Below are 19,567 nucleotides of genomic sequence, written 5' to 3' on the forward strand. Positions count from 1 at the left end.
AATATTGTCAATAAAAATATTTAATTTAGAAAATGGAGATTACAAGCTACTTGTAAACTATGGCTCAAAACTTAATAGTTTTGTACTTGTCACATATTAGAAATCACCTTATATTTTTATCCAAAAAGAAATCACCTTAATAGTTTTAAATTATTTTTTGCAAAAATTAACAATTTTTAATCTTGTGAAAATTTATCATTAAATAAAAGTATAAAAATATTTACAAAATCAATATATTTTAATTAAATTATTTTTTAAATTACACCCTGTGTTTTACTTTTTATTCTTCCAACTTGGGTAAGGATGAAACAACTTACAAAATTAAATGGGTTTGTTTGGCAAACTTGTATACAAAAAACTTATTCTTGAACTTATAACACATTGGCACGTTATTGTTTGTCTCATCCATGATATAGATATAGGAAATTAACATGATGAGCCACTTGCATGCGAGGCTAAAGGAAGCAAAAGATATTAATGAGTTAGAAATATAAGTTTTATAGAGGAAAATATTACATCATTTGGGATACACTCTTCTCTTTTTTTTTTTTACTGATTAATTGTAACCCAACTATTTATTAATAGCATATAGCTTACCCAGTGGATTAACAACTTTACTATTAACGGATTACGTATTATATTCCCATATGATTCCCTTCAGATATCCTACAATGCAAATGGCATAACAATTATACACTATACATGTGGGAAACCGTGGAACGATTCCACCTTGCAAATTGACAATTGACGAGTCTAGCAGGATCAAGACCAGAACAACTTACTAATTTGAATCGCTCCATTTATACTATTTAAATGATCGTTGAGTTGGTTCGAAATTGATTTATGAGTGAGGATAACGTCAATCAAAATCATAGGTAAAAGTTCACTATTAAATTGTATCGCTACAAGCTTCCTTGTCTACGGTTAAAAGTTGTCTATCAAAAATATTTGAGTGCGTAATCTGTCTTTTTTTTTATATTAGCGTTAGGGTTTTATTTCACTTTTTGTCTCAAAATATATATATTTTTATTTTCAAGAATAGTTTTTCACGTGACGATTTTATTGTTTTCTACGATTTACAGGGATACGATTAAAGATGAAAATGAGTTGAGTTAAAGCGGTTCTATTTAAACTTAGTCTAACCTATTTTATATTTTTACACTTGAGTCTGGTATTTGTTAAGAGTCTATTTTTTTGATATGGGACTAATCTTTTATGTAAGTTTGGCATGACTTTAAAGGCATGTTTCATATTAACAATCGTAAAAAATTATTGTATAGTAAAATTATTACGTGTTTAAATATTAGCATGTGAACCAATAACATACATGTTATTTCAATTTATTTATTGTTTTATTTAACAAAGTCAAAGATTTTCATTAAAAATAATAAGATAATTTTAAACTATGAGATGTGGTTAAAACTTGTCTAATGCCTACAATTATTACATGTGACATGTCACCAAAACTTTTTAAGTCCCGAAAATAGTCTTTATTTTTGTTACTCATCCTTATACATAACAATTATTGATGCTATCAAAACTTTGTTGATAAGCTTCGGACAGTTAAAAAAAAAAATTGAACAGTGGAAATATAATATTATCTAAAACGTTTTAATAACAAAAAACAAAACAAACACGTCTTGTCACGATTAAAATGAAAAAAAATTTATGAAAACAAAAATGAAAAGGGCTAAATTGGAGAGATGGAAAATGTCGATCTATTCCAAACATTAAAAGGATTTAAAGCATCAAACCCCTAAAATACTTTCATTTCATTAAAATAATTATAATATTATATATCATAATAAGAATAATATTTTTATTAAAAGTAATGTTGTTGCTAATCAAGTCTAATCTATCAAACTTAATAGACAGTTTATGATATGACCTATTTAACTAAAAAGCTCGAGACAAAAAAAAAATATAAAGGGATATATCAATAGTGAAGGAGGGTATAGTTATCAATACCCATTAAACAAAACCTTTTTTATGGACCATTAAAATCTGTATTGAGCCCATCATGACTTACATATACCTATTAGACCAAAAAATAAATAGAAGTTGCAGCATGATGACATTTTCGTCAATCATCACCGGATACTAACTAAATCTCTATTATATCAAATGGGTCAAAACCTGTAGAAAAGGGGAGAAATAAAATTAAATCAGATTAAAGTGAAATTAGTCATTTTGACTTACCATTTTTTATGTAAATGATAAGTAAAAAAAAAAAAACAATAGGAACTAGAATAAACAATACAGTAATAATAAACGTGAGAATAGTTACTTCCCTAATCTTTATTTGTTATTTATAGTATCATGATAGGAAATTCATGCATTAATTTATATTTCAAATTCCAATCAAGTTTAATTTCACACACTAAGGATAAATTATGTTATCCATTATTTCAATGTATAAGAGACATTTGATTGATAAACTTATGTAAAATAATTTGAACATGGATAATAAAGTTGTAGCGTATTATATTAATTTATTTTATCATATCTAATGCAGTGTGTGAACTAGGCTCTTAATGTGATTATTTTAGGATGAGAACCATGTGATGAATAAAGAAGTATATATATATATATATATATATATATATATATATATATATAAGGACAACGTATTATTATTATTATTATTATTTTATTGTAAACGGATGTATCTCTGGTTATGACAATCACGTACAAGAGGCACCATGGAGCTAGATGGGCTCCATTGATATGCTTTTGATGGTTTGCAGATAGCTCCATTTCACTGTATAGAATGGGCCTATAGTTGCATAAACAACTGGAGAATTATTCAACGCACCCTATTATTTACTTGGTGTATCCCAGATGCATTGATAATCCATAATACAGAGTTGTATTAAGGATTGCCCAATCCATAATACACTTGGAAAGTACCAAGCAAATAATGAAGCGTGTTAAATAATTACCGAGCAACTATGAGTTTATGATATATAAATGAACTGGCTATTTAGTAAGTCACATTCCTAACTCCCAGGAGCGGACTCAAGATTTGTATATTTTCTAAAATGATTTAAAAACATATAAGAGAATACATTTATATAGAAGATATTAAATATATTTTTAAAAACTCTAAACTGCAAATGACAATAACCAATTTCATAATTTATATAAAAATTGGAATTTATGTTAGTTATATATCTTTCTTACAAAAATTCCTTTTAATCTTTTTTAAAAAATTTACTAAATTTGAATTAATTATGTTACTCATTAAATTATCTTTTAGGATAATAGTAGCCAACAAACATTGAAGAATATTTCACTGTTTCAAAAAGTTGGAAAATTGAAGAATAACTTTAAAAGCAAGTTATGACAAACATTTAGTGTAACTTGATATCTAATTTGCTTTCTTATGATGGACGTAGAACACGAGTATGGATATATGCACTAAGATCAAAATATTTGTAGAGCAAAACCTCGCAAACAGTAAGAGTTAAGAAAAAAAAAAAAAAAAAAGACAACAAAATATAAAGTTATCGTGACAGAGAGATAAAATATTTGTAGACATGTTTCAAAATATATGTATGGTGTTTGTAAAGTTTGACACATTGACAAAGATTAATAAAAGCATTTGATTGCAAACTACATTTATTTATAACTTTTAAAAATGTTACTCAAATAGTTTATCTAAAAAGAGAAAAAATATAATTATTTCTGCAATAAATATTATAAAAGAATATAATATTTTATTAAAAATAAAATGATAAATAATACTTAAAGAATATTATTTACATATGTAAATTTGCTAAGCAAAATAGTTACCTAATAATATATTTTTGGTAATAATTGCCTAAATTATAAAATTGATTTGAAAAACATAAGGGGGACCAAGGCCACCCCTCCCCCTAAGCTTGCCGTAGGTCCGCCCCCGTTAACTCTGGATGCTTTCGAATAAATAACTACATAGATGGAAATTGAATTCTGACCAGGCTCCTAGTAAATAAAAGGTTAAAATACTTCTTCGGTCCTAACAATTTAGTATTTTTTACATTTTCGTTTTTGTAATTTTTTTGGTTTTTTTTCATCCTTAAATAGTTTTAGATAACACTTTAAATAGAAAAAATATCATCTAAAAGATTTTAAATACGAAAAAAAATATTTTGCAAGAACTAAATAAAACAAGAAAAATTATAGAAATGAAAATAAAAAAAAAGTTAAATTACAGATAAATTTTTTTGGAAGGACTAAAATAAGCCAAAATACTCTTTCAGCTGTGCTTTTTAAACAGATGTTCAAACCTCTTGGTCGCCCTAGCTTCTTTTAGGCCTCAATAGTGTTCAACGGCCAAATTCTGGTATAACATAGTCGGACCAATCCTATATCTTAAACACTTCGACCATGCCCATGGTCCATGGAATTATGGTAGGTGGCATTTTATAATATGCCCATTTATTTCATAACCATTTGAATGTGGTGCCATTGTCTTTATTTTTTTAGCTGGGGTAGCGTATTTATTTATGAAAAAATTGTATATACAAGTATACAACCTCACCATCAAGTCATATGGAATAAAGGGAGAAAGAAAAAAGATGAAAATATAATTAATGATGTGATACTACGATAGAGATAAAAAGGAAAAACAAAATAATAAAGAAGTAGGGAATACAACTGATAAATAAATGCATGAATGTATAGTTTATTTATTTATACTGGTTTGTTGCATATTGCGGGGATCCTGAAGTTACAACTCATTTTTTTACAACTGATAAACAAGTTGGTAGTCCCAACTAATGTTATGGCCCTTGTAATCAATTAAAAACAAGCTGATATATTTGTGAGTGTCTTTGAAAAAAAAAGGATTAATTAAATTTTTGGTATTCAAATTATGAGAATTTTTAATTTTTTTTTTTTTTTTTTTAAATAGTTGATTCTTAAATAATCTTCTATTATTATAAATAGTCTATATTATTAATAATTTTTGTTAAATGTTAAACTGTCTATTTAAATGATAATGAATATTACCATAAATTATAAATTAAGAGAATTAATTGTTATTTCTTGTCGCAAATCTTTTTATAGATGATTGTTGTACGTTTATGAATATTTTGAGTGCTAGAATTTAGGAATGATTCTTCTTTTTTTATTTTACATTTTAATAACATGATATTCTAATAATTTATCTAAATATAATAAAATTTATATGACAAGAATGAGACATACATGTGATGTTTAATTTGTCTTGTTTCATAATATTTTATCACTTAACAAAGACATTAACTACAAAGGCCTATTTTTAATAACGACAGGTGGGATCAAATTTTTTTTAAAATAATTTAAAGATAAAAAATTCAAAACCTTCCGATGACTAAAAGCTTAATTAAAAAAAAAAGAAAAAGAGCTGCTATCTAGAGTGCAATCGAATAGTTACCATCTCTCTCTATATATTCTTTTGATTCAACGCATGGCCACAATTTTGTTCCTTACAATAATTCAAATGACATGCAATCGTAATCACCATTCCCATAATCATATAATATATCATAAAAATTTAGTTTGTGATAGTATTTACATGAACATAAAAATGTTACAACAAGAACCTCCCGGAGGGAAAGTGGAGAAAATCACGAGAATTGAGAACCGGAGCAGAAAACCGATCCGATTCACTAAACCTTAATTTTCTACTTTCCTTTGGCAACTTACCCTCTTGTCTATAAACCTGAATCCCTGCTTTATCCTTAACCTCTCCAACCAAATCCCACAATCCAAGTTCTCTTGCTCCATCCATCATCTCTTGGCACTGCTCCAACCTCTTCAAACAACAAACCAACTCCACCACTTCCCCGAACTTAAACCCTCCCAACCTCTCCTTAAACTCACTCACCCTCACGCGCACCTCAACTTCCACGTCACCCCAATCCTCACGCGCCAGCTTCACAATCTCCTCCACTAACCCGTTGTTCCCGTAGACGTTGTTGGGCTCGGGCCTCTTGCAAATCCCTTCAACCAGAGCCACCAAGGAGTCAAACTCGGTCAACAAGTCCGCGTTGACCAGACCCGACACCCTGTCTTCTCTGTCGGTCGGGGTTCCGAGGAAGAATCCCAGGATCCTGGAAGTGCACAGGAGCTGCTCGATGTGCTTCGCGAACCATCGGACCCAGGACGAGAGTTCCCATGATGTGGGGTCGGCGTTGTGTCGGAAGTTGGAGAGGTTGAGGTAGTTTCTGCCGCCTGCGGAGGGGTACACGGAGAGCTGGTCCTGGAGGATGAAGCTGCCGTGGTGGATGATGTGGTGGACGGCGATCAGGCACTTCAGGGCCACGGCGGCGTTGTTGGTCCCCTGAAGGCGGTCCATCAGGACCTCCACAGCGGCCGAGGCGGTAGCGCGTGAGCCGTCGCCAGAGGAGAGGAGCGTGGCTAGGTGCTTGCGCGTGGGGGGCGTGGAGGAATCGTGGCTCGTGGCGCGTAGAAGGAAGAGCGTGGTGCGTTTGGAGAGTAGCGCCGCCTTGCTCTGCGATGCTTTGTCCTTGATTATCCCAATTAGATGCGTGAGTTTTGTCATGTTTGATTTTGTCGCGAGTTCAAACATAGACACAGTCACTAGTCACTACTCGCGCGCATGGTGTCTGAAAAATTTGATGCTGGAAAGTTGAAAAAAGGGAGCGTTTGGCGTTGGGCATGCGAAATGGAATTAAAGGCAATGTAGTTAGCTGTCCCTAGTGGGATATATGATTATGAAATGTTGCCTTCTCTGCTATAATGGTGACCCCCAGATTTTTATATTATTCTTATGCGTAGTTAACATTTGCACATGTTCAATCCAGTGGTTGATGACTTGATGGCTCTAGAAAGCTGTACACTTACGTGTTGTATTGATTTTTAATTTTTTTTGTTATAATTAAATTTATTATATTTCTTTTAATATCTAGAGTCGTCTTCTTTTTTTTTTATAGGGATACTTAATTATTAGTATTTTCTTAGGAAGGAGATACCTATAATCTAATTTTGTCATATGTGAGTGAAGTAGTAGATAACATATATATATATATATATATATATATATATATATATATATAAAAGAATAAAAGTAATGTTTAAACAAGAAAACCAATACAGAAAAAAATACTTCAAATTAATATGTGCAGAAATATTGAAAATGTAAAAGGTGAAAAACTAATTATTATTTCACTAATGTTAAGTCATTTTTATGTTTGTAATGGGTTAACTAAGTATACGTGTTTAGTTACGTTCATCTACACACTTTACATGTCAATTCAACCAATTTTTTTTTTATGGATGACACTAGTTAATAACAATCAAATTAAAAATTTAAAAACAATTAATTAATATTTACAATTATTAAAAATGTAAATGATCTTTTAAAGAATTATAATTGTGAAGGTTAATTTTGTAAGTATTTGACAAATTGTTATAATTTTAGGAATTAAATTAGTTAGTATTTACAATTTTAGATGTTATCTTCTCGTTTTATAATTTTTAGGAAACGATTTAATGAACATTAACATCTCTGAAACTAAATTGATAATTACTCTACAATAATAGTACTTTCTAAATTAACATCCCAAATTAAATAACTTGCTTCCCAGCTTCTTCCAAAGTTTACAGGTCCATAACGGCTATATTTGCTTTTTATTTTATTTTCTATTGTTTCATAACTTGTCATGAGTTTCTGTGGGAAAAAAAAACTTGCGACGAGTCTAATATTATTTTTTTAACAACATTTATTATGAAGCTTTGACAGGTCACAGTACGTAATTGTATTGCTTTGGTATGTATATTATATTGGACAGTAATTAAAAAAAATGTAACGAGGAAAGAGAAACAGTTGACCAGTAGTTTCTTGACTTTCTTCTAAAACTAATCTAATAATCGTAGACTTTTAAACGGATTAGAAGAATAACGATTGATTGTCCATGAGAGTGCCAATTAAAAGGTTCGTCTATTCAATGGGATTACGTTGAAATAGTGAAGTAATTTAATTCAATTTATTGGTATTATTTTATTTTATCATTGAATCAATTTGATTTTCAATTTTAGTAATTTTATTCAATTGAAGTTAAAAATCACGAAAATTCGTAGGTATCGCATCTCATTAATCATGATTTTGTATTCTCTAATAATTGTAGACTAATTCCTTAAAAAAATAAAAGACTAAAAACAAGAGAGTGTGTTATGTTGGGATTTTTGGAGTATTTCAAAAGGCTCATATCCCATATTACTTAGTTTAATACTTTTTTTATGTTTTATATGTCAATTTGTTTTAAGGACTTCTAGACAACAAAGTAAGAAACATGGACTTGCACATATGAGATTGAGTTAAGGGGACATGATGCGGGACTTATCAAAAGTCTTGCCAATTGTGATACATTAATTTATCAGAACCAGATACTTCTAAGGATGACATTTGTTTGTGATTTTTGACATATATAACAGACTATGTATTAAAAACAATGTGTTATTAGTATTTTTTTCGTATTACCATCATCACAAACATTTGATTTATTTTATTTTATTGACATAAGATAGAGGGAAAAAAAAAAAACATATGCTTATCACCGCCCTTGACCCTCCCCAAAACAAGCATATACGGTTGTGGAAAGTGGAAATGTAATTGATAGCAAGTATGGGTGTACAAGAGCATACAATGACTAAGGTTTTTATCAACGTTTTTCTCCTTCTTTGGATACATGTTACAATGGGCAGGGCACCTGGATTCTTATATAATTTGTGTATCTAGGCAATTGCTTCCTGCACCTCTAGCTTTGCTTCCAGCACCCCATTCTGAAATGTAATTTACATTCCAGATTATCCATTCTAGAATGTAAATATTTGAATTTTGAATTAAATTTTGGAAAGGCTAATCTGGAATGTAAAATTACATTCCAAATTAGACTTTCCAGAAGGTTAAAAAGGTACAGGAAACAAATGGAGGTGCAAGAAGCAATTGCCGTGTATCCACTGTATATACAAGCTATTGAAGCCCATGCACTAATCTAGTAATGTCACTAATGTGAAGGGCCGGGGGGGGTGATTTGAAAGACAGAAAAGCCAGAATCAGAATTCTTTCTGCACCATCTTTTTTGCTTCCTGCACTCGCATAGGGATTTTTTTATATTGTCCAGAACAGATTGTTGGGGTAACATACCTAAAATTTATGAAATTAAGCAAGCGCTTGATTGAGGGCGATACATCTAAAAGAAAGATTTGCATTGAGAACAAGAAGTTGAAGGTATTTTCGAATGTATGTAAATATAAAAATATCAAAGTATAAAGTGACAAGCCATTACTTGAGTTATGAATATTACGAAGTTGAGACAATGGTTTCGAAATTATGATCCTGGTGGTGTGACTAGTGTGTCTAATTGAGTAATTTCAAATCAAACGACATAATGAATCAGAAACAACTCATGCAATTAGATACACATTTTGAAGAAGGAAATTGCCCGACATAGGCTTCTAGTAAATGTTCCACTCTTAAACGTCCTTACTCTCAATATATATCTCCATTCAAAATAGATGTTGGCCTTCTAAAATTAATGGTCGCAAACGAAATACTAGTAGTATTATATAATTAATCCACTTGTCTCAAACTCATGGATTCTGCTCGTTTCAAAATCAGTAACTCATGGTTACTCCATGCATGCCTTTTGGATCCTGTTATGAAGTGCTAAAGCTGTAAACATGGATAGAATTTCTCTAGGATTGCTTTTGCGAAATATAAGTAACGAGGAGAATATGATGAGATGTCAATTACGTGTAAAAGATCCTTGATTATATGGATTACATACATGTTATTGTCACTGACGATTGGGCTAAAAGCCTAAAACGATGTCCCAGTTTTATATAACTTTACAGCATAAACTTTTAAATTAAAGTTGATTAATTATCAGTAGACATTTGCCGGGCATGTAAAGGTCGACACAATATTTACAGTTTTTTTTACCAAATATTCTACATTATACATATATTAAATGAAATATTAAATATGAATTAAAAATCATAAAATTTTAAACTCAATTGGCGAAAGATTTTTCTTAATAAAAATATAAATTATTAAAATATAGAGATACAAGCATGTGAAACTTTGTTGTTTCCCCTAACCAAGTCAAATTACCAACAAGTACTTAGCCAGAGTTGTCTTAATTAATTAAGGATTTCAAATTTAAATCTCTAAGAATTCATTATATTAGTAATTTAGAAGGCAAGTTTTCCTTTTCCACCTATAGTAATCACATTCAGCTCAACCTAGAGATTAGTTAAATGTTCAATGTAATATCTATACTTTAACAGTAAACAAAATAAAAAAAAAATTAAGAAAGTAAAATATTATTTTATTAAATCATGGAATCTTGATGGGATAGATGGATTCCACGAAGAACCAAGTTCTTGATCAGATTCTTTGTGCATACAAAAGCAAGTTAATCTCATTTTTTATCTATTTATTTTATTATTTTTTTCATTTTGATATATTATGTGTACGTTAAATTTTAAATTTTTTATTTTGATTCTTTATATTTTTATACATTAAATTTTAAAAGATTTATTTTGTTCATATTTATGTTTTTAAAAGTTTTACTTCGATCATTTTTTATTTCTATTTTTCGTTAAGTCTATGCTTCATTAATATTTTAAATTTTGACTGATCACTAAATATAAATAAAACAATTACTGTTTAAAATAATAAATTAATTATTTCAATATATATCCAGAAGGGTAATAATTATATGGCTAATCAAAATGGTAAAATAGACATATTGTTCAGATTTGAGACAAAACACAGCCGTCATTCATTTTGATTCTGCAAAAAGGAATCAACAAAAGTAAAACCAATTAGTAGTTTAATAATTTCAGGGAAAGGCATGGCGTTACCATCGGAATCTGGGCACCATGTCCTACACAACTAGGAGGGATGTTGTATTCTAGCTCTGGTCTGGTTGACCATACAGCTCAAAAGGTCAGCTGGACCTAAAAAAGAAAACACTAAGCTCCTGATCGATGTCTCCCTCTGGATCAATCAAGTGGAAAGATTCACAGTTGTCTGAGCCACGAACCCTCTTAAAGCTCGCTCTAAGGTACATTAGTTGATCATCTTCTTCTAATTTCTTCCAACTCACCAACTCCTTGCACTTCATAACCCCGGTTCCGACAACTACCGAACCCATCAACCTCAGCGCCTCGAAATCAGTGTTGGAGGGCCTCCGCTTAACGGCATACCGCACTTTCCTCCCATTGCAGTACATGGTCCACAAAGGCGTCGACAAAAGTGTGTCTGCTTTGCCGTCGTCGTCACCATCACCACGACCGCTCTCTAGGGCGATTCTGAGGGTTGCTCCTCTCATTTCCTTGGCCAAGATGGCTGTTGGAACTGCCAACTCCAGGAGGAGAATTGGGTTGTTGGAGTTGGCGTTTGCCTGAATGCAGAAGCTCACCTTTCCTCTGCGGTATCCGAAGATCGTGCCTGTGATATTGGTGGTGGAGCTCATCAGTGATGATGACGATGGTGTATAATAATTATAATATTTGCTTCTTGTGTTTCGGAGGGTCTCGTTTGTTGTTGTTGTTAGATCTTGGTCGTCTTCTATAATGGTGGCGCAGTTGCATGTGGGGATTAGTAGTTGCATGAGAGAACGTAGCAGCCTCCATGATCTCACCTGTTTCTCGCAGTCCACTGTAGTCACGCCACTGGCCATGTAGATCTAACTTCTTGTTGCTATTATTGGTTCAGTCTACCTCTTCAGCATGCTTTAGCTAGGGTTTGTTTATATAATTCATGGATGATATGATGTAACATATGCTAAAACAATATACTATTTTTTTTTTAAATCTATAACAATGGTTGTCCTTTTTGTTTTTTTATTAGATCAAATAAATGCAGTATAAAAATGGTTGTCCTTTTTGTTTTTTGATTTTAATATTTAACGGTTGACCTCATGCACACCTGTTCAAAAGAAATCCACAAATTCACGGATCACAGTGACATGTGTCGTCGAATAGTGTGGAATTGGCCAATCGGGTTCGACATTTTTGGGCTGCCAACTAAATGGGTTATCTAATGCAACCCCGTTGCTTGATTCTGAAACAACTCATGCACACGCTTTCAGTGGATAGTTTTGTGCCCAGCTTTTCTAATTTAATTTTAATTTCCCTTGTTTATTATTTGATCTTTCTTTTCGTTTGTGGACAAAAGCACCTGTAGCACGCTGGAGCAGCCATATCTGAAAATAATCAATATGCAAATATTAGGTGTCTTCTTTCTTTTCTCTTTATTTTTGTGTGATTAAACTTTGATTTCAGGCACTGGGAAATGCAGAAAATTTCGGAGAGATTTCCGTACAGTCATAACCCACCAATTCACTATCATTCAATCAATCATTAGGCCACTAGATTTCGGACCATAAAACTCCAAATTCATACACACTGTTAAACTCTTATTTAATTTGCTCTATACTCACACGTGCATCTTTTTATGCTTTTCATCAATGATAAGACCATCCTCACCAAAATAAAAAGAGAAAAAAACAATGTGTCGGACTTATTATAGCAGACCCACAAAACTAGCACTAAATCCTATTTTCATGTATTATGTGAGATGAACTTTGGAGGCAAAGCGTGTTGTGTGGAGGCTAAAACAAATTTGGATGTTTTTAGCTTTCTAGCCTGGTTGCTCCACTCTTGTCCTCCCATTTCCTTTAGCTTATTTGTCGGGAAAAAACTTGATCTTCCATATTTTGCTTTTCAGCTTTACTATTCGGTACGAATTTTGATGCTACGAGCAGACAAATTTGGAATTTATCGCACTCAGTCTGAATATATACATGTACGGGAAAGAGATAATATATGAATATAATTTACTGAAATATCATTATGCATAAGTTAATTTGTAGAATTAGTTTTTTCCAAAAACTAGTTTTAAGTTATATACATGTTAATTTTAGATTATAGAAAAAAAATTATTTAATTTATTTCTTAACTTTTTTCCCCAGAAAATTTTATCCAAACAAACCCTAATTGAATAAGATTACGACTTATATATTTACTTATACAACATAATGGCGATAAATCCATCCTTTCATTGCAACAATTAATAATAAAAAAATTGTCGTCTATGTGTAGATAAGGATAGAAACAGCTTGTATTCAATAAAAGTTTCTCTTCAAGAAAATAGTAAAACTTATCTTATTGTCTATTCTCTCTCTATAAAAAAAACTGTTCAGCCGTTATTGTGTCAATAATAATTTTACACCCTTTAATTTTCTTCCTCTCTAGTTCTCCCTTCACTTACTTAAAAAATCATACATTTGGACATGATCCACTTCTATTTTTTAAGAGCTAATTTAAGCCCAATACTCAAGACAACTCTTATACCACATAAAATTTAGGTTAAATTAATTTTTTTTTCTTCTAGTTTTTTTTATTTAGGTTTAATTTGATCTTCTAATTTTTTAAATTGATTTATTTTTTCGAGAAATATGCATTTTGTAGTGGTTTAAAATTACTTAGTAATTATTGAACAACCACAAAAGTGTAATTCCTTATAATTTCGATTGAATGACTAAATTAAATCGATTTAAAAAATTAAAATGAACAAAAGATCAAATTAAATCAAAAAAATAAATTAATAGATTAAAACCTAAAATTAAATGAATATGTTCAAGGCCCAATTGCAGTTATTAGAGTGAAACTTCTCACACCTCCAAATTTTGCTACTCCCCCGGGACCATGACACTAATTAAGCGTGAGGTAATCATGCTTAAGTGTGAGTTAGTCTGCTTTGCTTAAGCGCCAAATGTGTGCTTAAGTGTGAAGTTTAATCTTTATATCTGTATATGGAAAATATATTTACTAAAAATGACCAATCTCCTAAATTCTTGTATGATATTGCAGAAAAATTATTAAATAGTTTTGCATTATTATATTGTCATGATGTCAATCAATTTTATATTACATTATATAAAACTATTAATAATACTTAATTTCGTGTCGAATTGAGATTAACAATGAAGTAAACCATGTAAATAATTTCTTATAATGATGCGTGCATAGTGCAGTGTGAGATTCATCAGTCAAGCAAACACTTACGGTACTGACTCACCTAACTTTCGTCTCTGGTTCGTTACTTAGAAGCATGAGCGGGATGTAACCTTAGATTGACAAAAGAAATGCTTGCTATGTTCACCTTCTATTCAAATCTCCAACCATCGACCGAGCAACATGTACAATGTACATACTCTCTTATTTCTCAACTATTGCCCTTCTCTTCCTCTTTCATTATTATTTCAATGCTCCTATGGGAAGAACCAAAGTCTCCACCCTCTTTGCCAATAGCCATAACAACAATTACATGCCTCCTTATTCCAACACCATTAGACAAACTCTTGTAAACAGCCCAAATACCCACAAAGACCGGTTCTCCTTTTCACTCTTTGCATTATTGCGGCGCCTTATTCATTCAACTATTCCTTACCACATCTTCTTCCCATTTTCTCTCCCTTTTATTCGCACTTCTCTTTAGCTAGTTAGCAGTTACTATTATATTATATACTAAGTACTAAGGTTTTTTTTTTTTTTTTCTACTTATCTGGGTTGAGTTCAATTGTAGGAAAAGTTGATGGGGACTCAAAAACTGAGGAAGAGGAGAAAGTCTACTCTTGGTTATACACCCTGGCTCAGTCTCACAAAAACTTGGTCTTCGAGTACGTTAGATCCACTGAGAGAGGCAAGTGTCTGCACAGTACTTAATTTGTGAATTCTACAATGATACTGAAAGAAAATGTCTACTTTCTCACCCCATAAGACAATCATATCCATGCGTTATGCTCATGTACACGATTACATTATGTGTGTATCGCCGTAAAGTTTGAACTAATAACTTTGTAGTAGTTCGTACAAACTATCCAAACTCCATTAAGTTGATGCTAGCTAGTAGGTTTTGATTGCATGTAAACTAGACTACAGGGTCCAGTGTTTTCAGCTTTTCATTTCTGTGAATTGTGATCACTGAATTAAAACACCACCCTCTAGTTTTGTGTCATATGAAAGGTAGCATTTTTCAATTCTGTGCAGGCTTAAGTTTCACAGAAGCCGATAGGAGACTGAGGGAAAATGGGCCAAATGTTCCACTTGAGTATTCCTTTCCAAGATGGTGGCATCTTCTATGGAACGCTCTTTTCCATCCTTTCATTATCACTCTGATTGTTTTGTCAGCTCTGTCATTCATTACCTGTGACAGTCCAAATGGGTTTATCATGCTCATATTGGTTATCATCAGTGTCACCCTTCGTTTCTATCAGGTTTTTCGAAGTTGGTAGCATTGAAACAGTGGAATTAGTATTTCTCTTCCCTTCACTCTAATCTCGGAACTTTGTTTGTGTCTATTAGGAATACAGCAGCTCAAAAGCAGCAATGAAGCTTTCAGAATTTGTAAAATGTCCAATAAAAGTTCAAAGATGCGCCGGTAGAGTTGTTCAGAAAGAACTTGTAGTTCAAGTTGATCAGAGAGATGTAGTTCCAGGTGACATTGTGATTTTTGAACCTGGTGACCTCTTTCCAGGAGATATCAGGTTGTTATCTTCTAAACAACTTGTTGTAAGGTGTGTTATGTCAACTCGTTTAGTACATGGGAAATTAGTGGACACATGTATTATTCTTCCCTTTGCCTTTTCAGCTAACTAAACTATCACATGGTGATTTCATACCTTGTTAACAGCCAGGCATCACTAACAGGGGAATCTTGGACAACTGACAAAACTGCTGAAATCAGAGAAGATCACAGCACTCCTTTATTGGATTTGAAGAACATCTGCTTTATGGTGAGTTAGTTAGTACTTAGTAACACAATTTCCTGTTTGTATTTTGTTTCAGTTGAAGTTATAGCTTCAATTTACAGAACAAAATTTGGTGGAACTTGGATACTATATAAAATTGGAAAGGACCTAAACCATCCAATTATATTTTGGTCAAGTGGTCCAATCCTAGAAACAAACCCAAATGCAACTCCAAAGCCCAACCCAAATAATTTTCTTTTATTTGACAAAGATTATTTCTGCTGGACCTTAAACAGCCACGAATAGTCTATCTTATTATGCTGGTATGTAAAGTAATTTATATCTCGTCTTTTGCATTAAAAAACCCAAATCACAGTACTATACATGAGGATCCAAATCTGTGTCTCAACTCATTGATTACCTATTTTAGAATTTTGTAATTTCCTATATTTTTAAGATGTTGTAGCCATCAAAAATATTAAATTTCCGACTAGAGATAGTCTGATTGAATGGAGAATTTTGCTGCGAAATGATTAGTTATTAACATCACAGGGCACAAGCGTGGTATCTGGTACTGGAACAGGCCTAGTGATTTCCACTGGATCCAATACTTACATGAGCACCATGTTTTCAAAAGTTGGGAAGAAGAAGCCACCAGATGAATTTGAAAAGGGTCTCAGACGGATATTTTACTTGCTTATTTCTGTCATTCTAGTAGTTGTTACCATCATGTTTGTGATAAATTACATTACATCTCTTAATTTGAGCCAAAGTGTTCTTTTTGCCATCTCAGTTGCATCTGCCCTCAATCCTCAGATGCTTCCCCTCATCATTAACACATGTCTTGCAAAAGGAGCACTTGCTATGGCTAAAGACAGATGTATAGTAAAAAGTTTAACATCTATACGCGACATGGGATCAATGTAAGTATAAAATCACATTGAAAATCAACTGATTGATGACTTGGACACTTAATTCATATGCGGTTGCACACGTGAACTAACTTATCATAAAATATGAATTCAAGTTTCCATTCTGACCCAGTTTTAGCTACCCTTTCTACCTTAGTGATTTTAGCATGATATACTTATTTCATCATTCCCTAAAAGAACATAAAAATTCTCATGCACATCAAAGTTAAAAGAAAAGGATGCAGCAGCATCATTAACAATGAATGAAAACATAAGGTCCAAAAATATTGCAAGGAATATAACACTGTCTTGTTTAAATCCAAATATGCATCTTTCTAGCAAATTCTTTTTCTGTGTATTTATATTTTTTTAATGTAGCAGGGATATTCTTTGTATTGATAAGACAGGCACCCTTACAATAAATCACGCAATCATGGTTAATCATCTTGACTGCAGGGGTTTACCCCAAGAAAAAGTCTTACGCTATGCCTTTTTCAACTCTTACTTTAAGAGTGATCAGAAGTATCCTCTGGATGATGCAATTCTGGCATTTGTATATTCAAATGGATTCAGGTTTCAGCCATCTAAGTGGAGGAAGATAGATGAGATTCCTTTTGACTTCATAAGAAGAAGAGTATCTATCATCTTAGAAACAGAAGACAAACACTCACAATTCTTTGGCAGGTTCCTGGTAACAAAAGGAGCACTGTTAGAAGTATTGAGAGTTTGTTCTTTCATTGAGAATTTCGATAAAGATGAAATTTCGCCCTTCTCTTCAGATGATTATCAGCGGATTTTAAATCTCTCAGAAGATTTGAGCAATGAGGGGTTAAGGGTTATAGCAGTAGCTATAAGGAAGCTGAAAATGGTGTGTCTTTTCTTCTTGCATTCTTTCCTTTCATGCCAATGACATTGATTTTTCATGTAGATAGTTTAACAGGATTAGAATCACTTCTTGTGTCTTCTTTAAATTTCTCTTCCCGTATTAGATAGGATACGTTCACTAAAAAAACCACATTATCAAAACTATTCTTATGTGAAATTATTGTATAGGCCAGGACCACCATTTCTACATAACACAACTGAGTTTTTTTTTTTTTTTTTTAAATGTACGAGAAAGAATTAATAAAATTCAGCTACATGTCATGTAGAAATTGGCTGAGAGCCTGAGACGATGGATACGTAGCAGTTCTGAATCATACAATAATTTCTTATTCTTGTAGGAAACGGCCCTCTCATAATGAATTCTTACATGAAATTTTTTGTCTCTCTCTCATCATAAGCATTAAATAGGTAGAACCTTATTAGTATTTGTGAATATTTATGGAGAGAGATAGAAACAGAGTTTCTACGCAAGGTAATGTAAAAATTCAATGAGAAGATAAGAGAAGAAAGAGCATATCATTGGCTGTGGCTAACTCACTTTCAATTTCAATTTACATGTGACATTGCAGCCGCAAAAATGCGAAACAAGTAATGGAAGCAAAAGAGAAGAGGAGGATATTGAAAGAGACATGATGTTCCTTGGCCTCATAACATTTTTCGACCCACCAAAGGACTCAGCAAAGCAAGCACTGCGGCGTTTGTCTGAGAAGGGAGTGAAGGCAAAGGTTTTAACTGGTGACTCCCTCTCCTTGACAACAAGGGTATGCAGGGAAGTTGGCATAAGCACCACTCATGTAATAACAGGTCCCGAACTAGAGCAACTTGACCAAGACACTTTCCATGAAACAGTTCAAAGAGCCACAGTACTAGCCCGTCTCACCCCAATTCAGAAACAACGAGTGGTGCAATCCTTGCAAACAAGTGAAAACCACGTTGTTGGGTTCTTAGGAGATGGAGTGAACGATTCACTAGCCTTAGATGCTGCCAATGTAAGCATTTCAGTGGACTCAGGTGTAGCCATTGCCAAAGACATGGCTGATATTATCTTACTTGAGAAAGACCTCAACGTGCTTGTTGCAGGAGTGGAGCATGGTAGAATCTCTTTTGGCAACACAATGAAGTATGTAAAGATGTCAGTGATAGCTAACTTGGGAAGTGTCATTTCACTCCTCATTGCAACACTTTTATTCAAGTATGAGCTCTTAACTTCTAGACAGCTTCTTACTCAGAATTTCATCTACAGTGTGGGACAGATTGCCATTGCTTGGGACAAAATGGATGAAGAGTATGTTAAGACACCTCACAAGTCCTCAGAGAGAGGCTTGTCCATGTTCATATTGTGGAATGCACCAGTGTGCACCCTTTGTGATGTGGCAACACTTTTGCTTCTTCGGTTATATTACAAGGCTTATACCGATGTGACTCGAAAGTTTTTCCATTCTGCTTGGTTCGTTGAAGGTCTTCTATTGCAGACCCTCATCATCCATTTGATAAGGACAGAGAAAAATCCTTTCATACAGGATGTTGCATCTTGGCCTGTGATTTTCTCCACTGTTGTGACATCTGCAATTGGAATTGCACTTCCATTCACACTCATTGGGAAGATCTTGGGATTCTCCGTTATACCTATCTCATATTTCGGATTTTTGGTGCTTCTTTTTCTGGGGTATTTTGCAGTTGGCCAAGTGGTTAAGAGACTTTACATATTGGTTTATAAGAGATGGCTTTGAATATCAAAACATTATATCAGTTTAGTTGCATCAAATGCTGCTGTTATGAAGTTCAATATCAAGTAGAAACTTTTCTTTTAGCGAAACCCATCCAACATTTCTGTAATTGTACCCTACAAATTTCAAAACAATATATAGGAATAACATTCATGGATGAATTAAAATTTTGTATGCTATATTTAGCTAATTTAAGACAGTTGTTAATGTTCTGTCCGAAATTCCAGTGCTTCCTGTCCTTTTTATATTTGGGCCATCAGTTCTCGATCCGCTTATCATCACCTTCAGA

At 32.6% G+C, this 19,567-nt stretch overlaps 3 protein-coding genes across 3 annotated transcripts; 1 reads left to right on the forward strand and 2 right to left on the reverse strand.

The window, feature by feature from the left end:
- Positions 1 to 5,394: 5,394 nt before the first annotated feature.
- LOC114421840 (putative clathrin assembly protein At4g40080) lies at positions 5,395 to 6,840 on the reverse strand. The gene has a single exon (XM_028387929.1). The coding sequence runs from the start codon at positions 6,557 to 6,559 to the stop codon at positions 5,558 to 5,560; it is 1,002 nt and encodes a 333-aa protein (XP_028243730.1). The 5' UTR covers positions 6,560 to 6,840; the 3' UTR covers positions 5,395 to 5,557.
- A 4,102-nt stretch (positions 6,841 to 10,942) lies between these two features.
- Positions 10,943 to 11,697, reverse strand: LOC114422973 (protein MIZU-KUSSEI 1-like). Its single transcript, XM_028389551.1, has one exon. The coding sequence runs from the start codon at positions 11,679 to 11,681 to the stop codon at positions 10,947 to 10,949; it is 735 nt and encodes a 244-aa protein (XP_028245352.1). The 5' UTR covers positions 11,682 to 11,697; the 3' UTR covers positions 10,943 to 10,946.
- A 2,581-nt stretch (positions 11,698 to 14,278) lies between these two features.
- LOC114420911 (magnesium-transporting ATPase, P-type 1-like) lies at positions 14,279 to 19,452 on the forward strand. Its single transcript, XM_028386621.1, has 8 exons — positions 14,279 to 14,368; positions 14,515 to 14,707; positions 15,055 to 15,281; positions 15,370 to 15,581; positions 15,698 to 15,800; positions 16,308 to 16,678; positions 17,048 to 17,534; positions 18,121 to 19,452. Exons 1-8 carry the CDS (start codon positions 14,279 to 14,281, stop codon positions 19,279 to 19,281), a joined length of 2,844 nt encoding a protein of 947 aa, XP_028242422.1. The 3' UTR covers positions 19,282 to 19,452.
- Positions 19,453 to 19,567: the final 115 nt, after the last annotated feature.

Source organism: Glycine soja, chromosome 8, assembly GCF_004193775.1.
Source record: "Glycine soja cultivar W05 chromosome 8, ASM419377v2, whole genome shotgun sequence".
Lineage (NCBI taxonomy): Eukaryota > Viridiplantae > Streptophyta > Magnoliopsida > Fabales > Fabaceae > Glycine > Glycine soja.

What these genes read in the sequence shown, in the direction of transcription:
- LOC114422973 (XM_028389551.1), bottom strand. Translation starts at nt 11,681, where the DNA reads ATGGCCAGTGGCGTGACTACAGTGGACTGCGAGAAACAGGTGAGATCA.
- LOC114421840 (XM_028387929.1), bottom strand. Translation starts at nt 6,559, where the DNA reads ATGTTTGAACTCGCGACAAAATCAAACATGACAAAACTCACGCATCTA.
- LOC114420911 (XM_028386621.1), top strand. Translation starts at nt 14,279, where the DNA reads ATGGGAAGAACCAAAGTCTCCACCCTCTTTGCCAATAGCCATAACAAC. An exon ending in ACACCATTAGACAAACTCTT is followed by an intron (nt 14,369 to 14,514) that starts GTAAACAGCCCA and finishes GCTAGTTAGCAG; the next exon opens with TTACTATTATATTATATACT. An exon ending in TCACCCTTCGTTTCTATCAG is followed by an intron (nt 15,282 to 15,369) that starts GTTTTTCGAAGT and finishes TGTGTCTATTAG; the next exon opens with GAATACAGCAGCTCAAAAGC.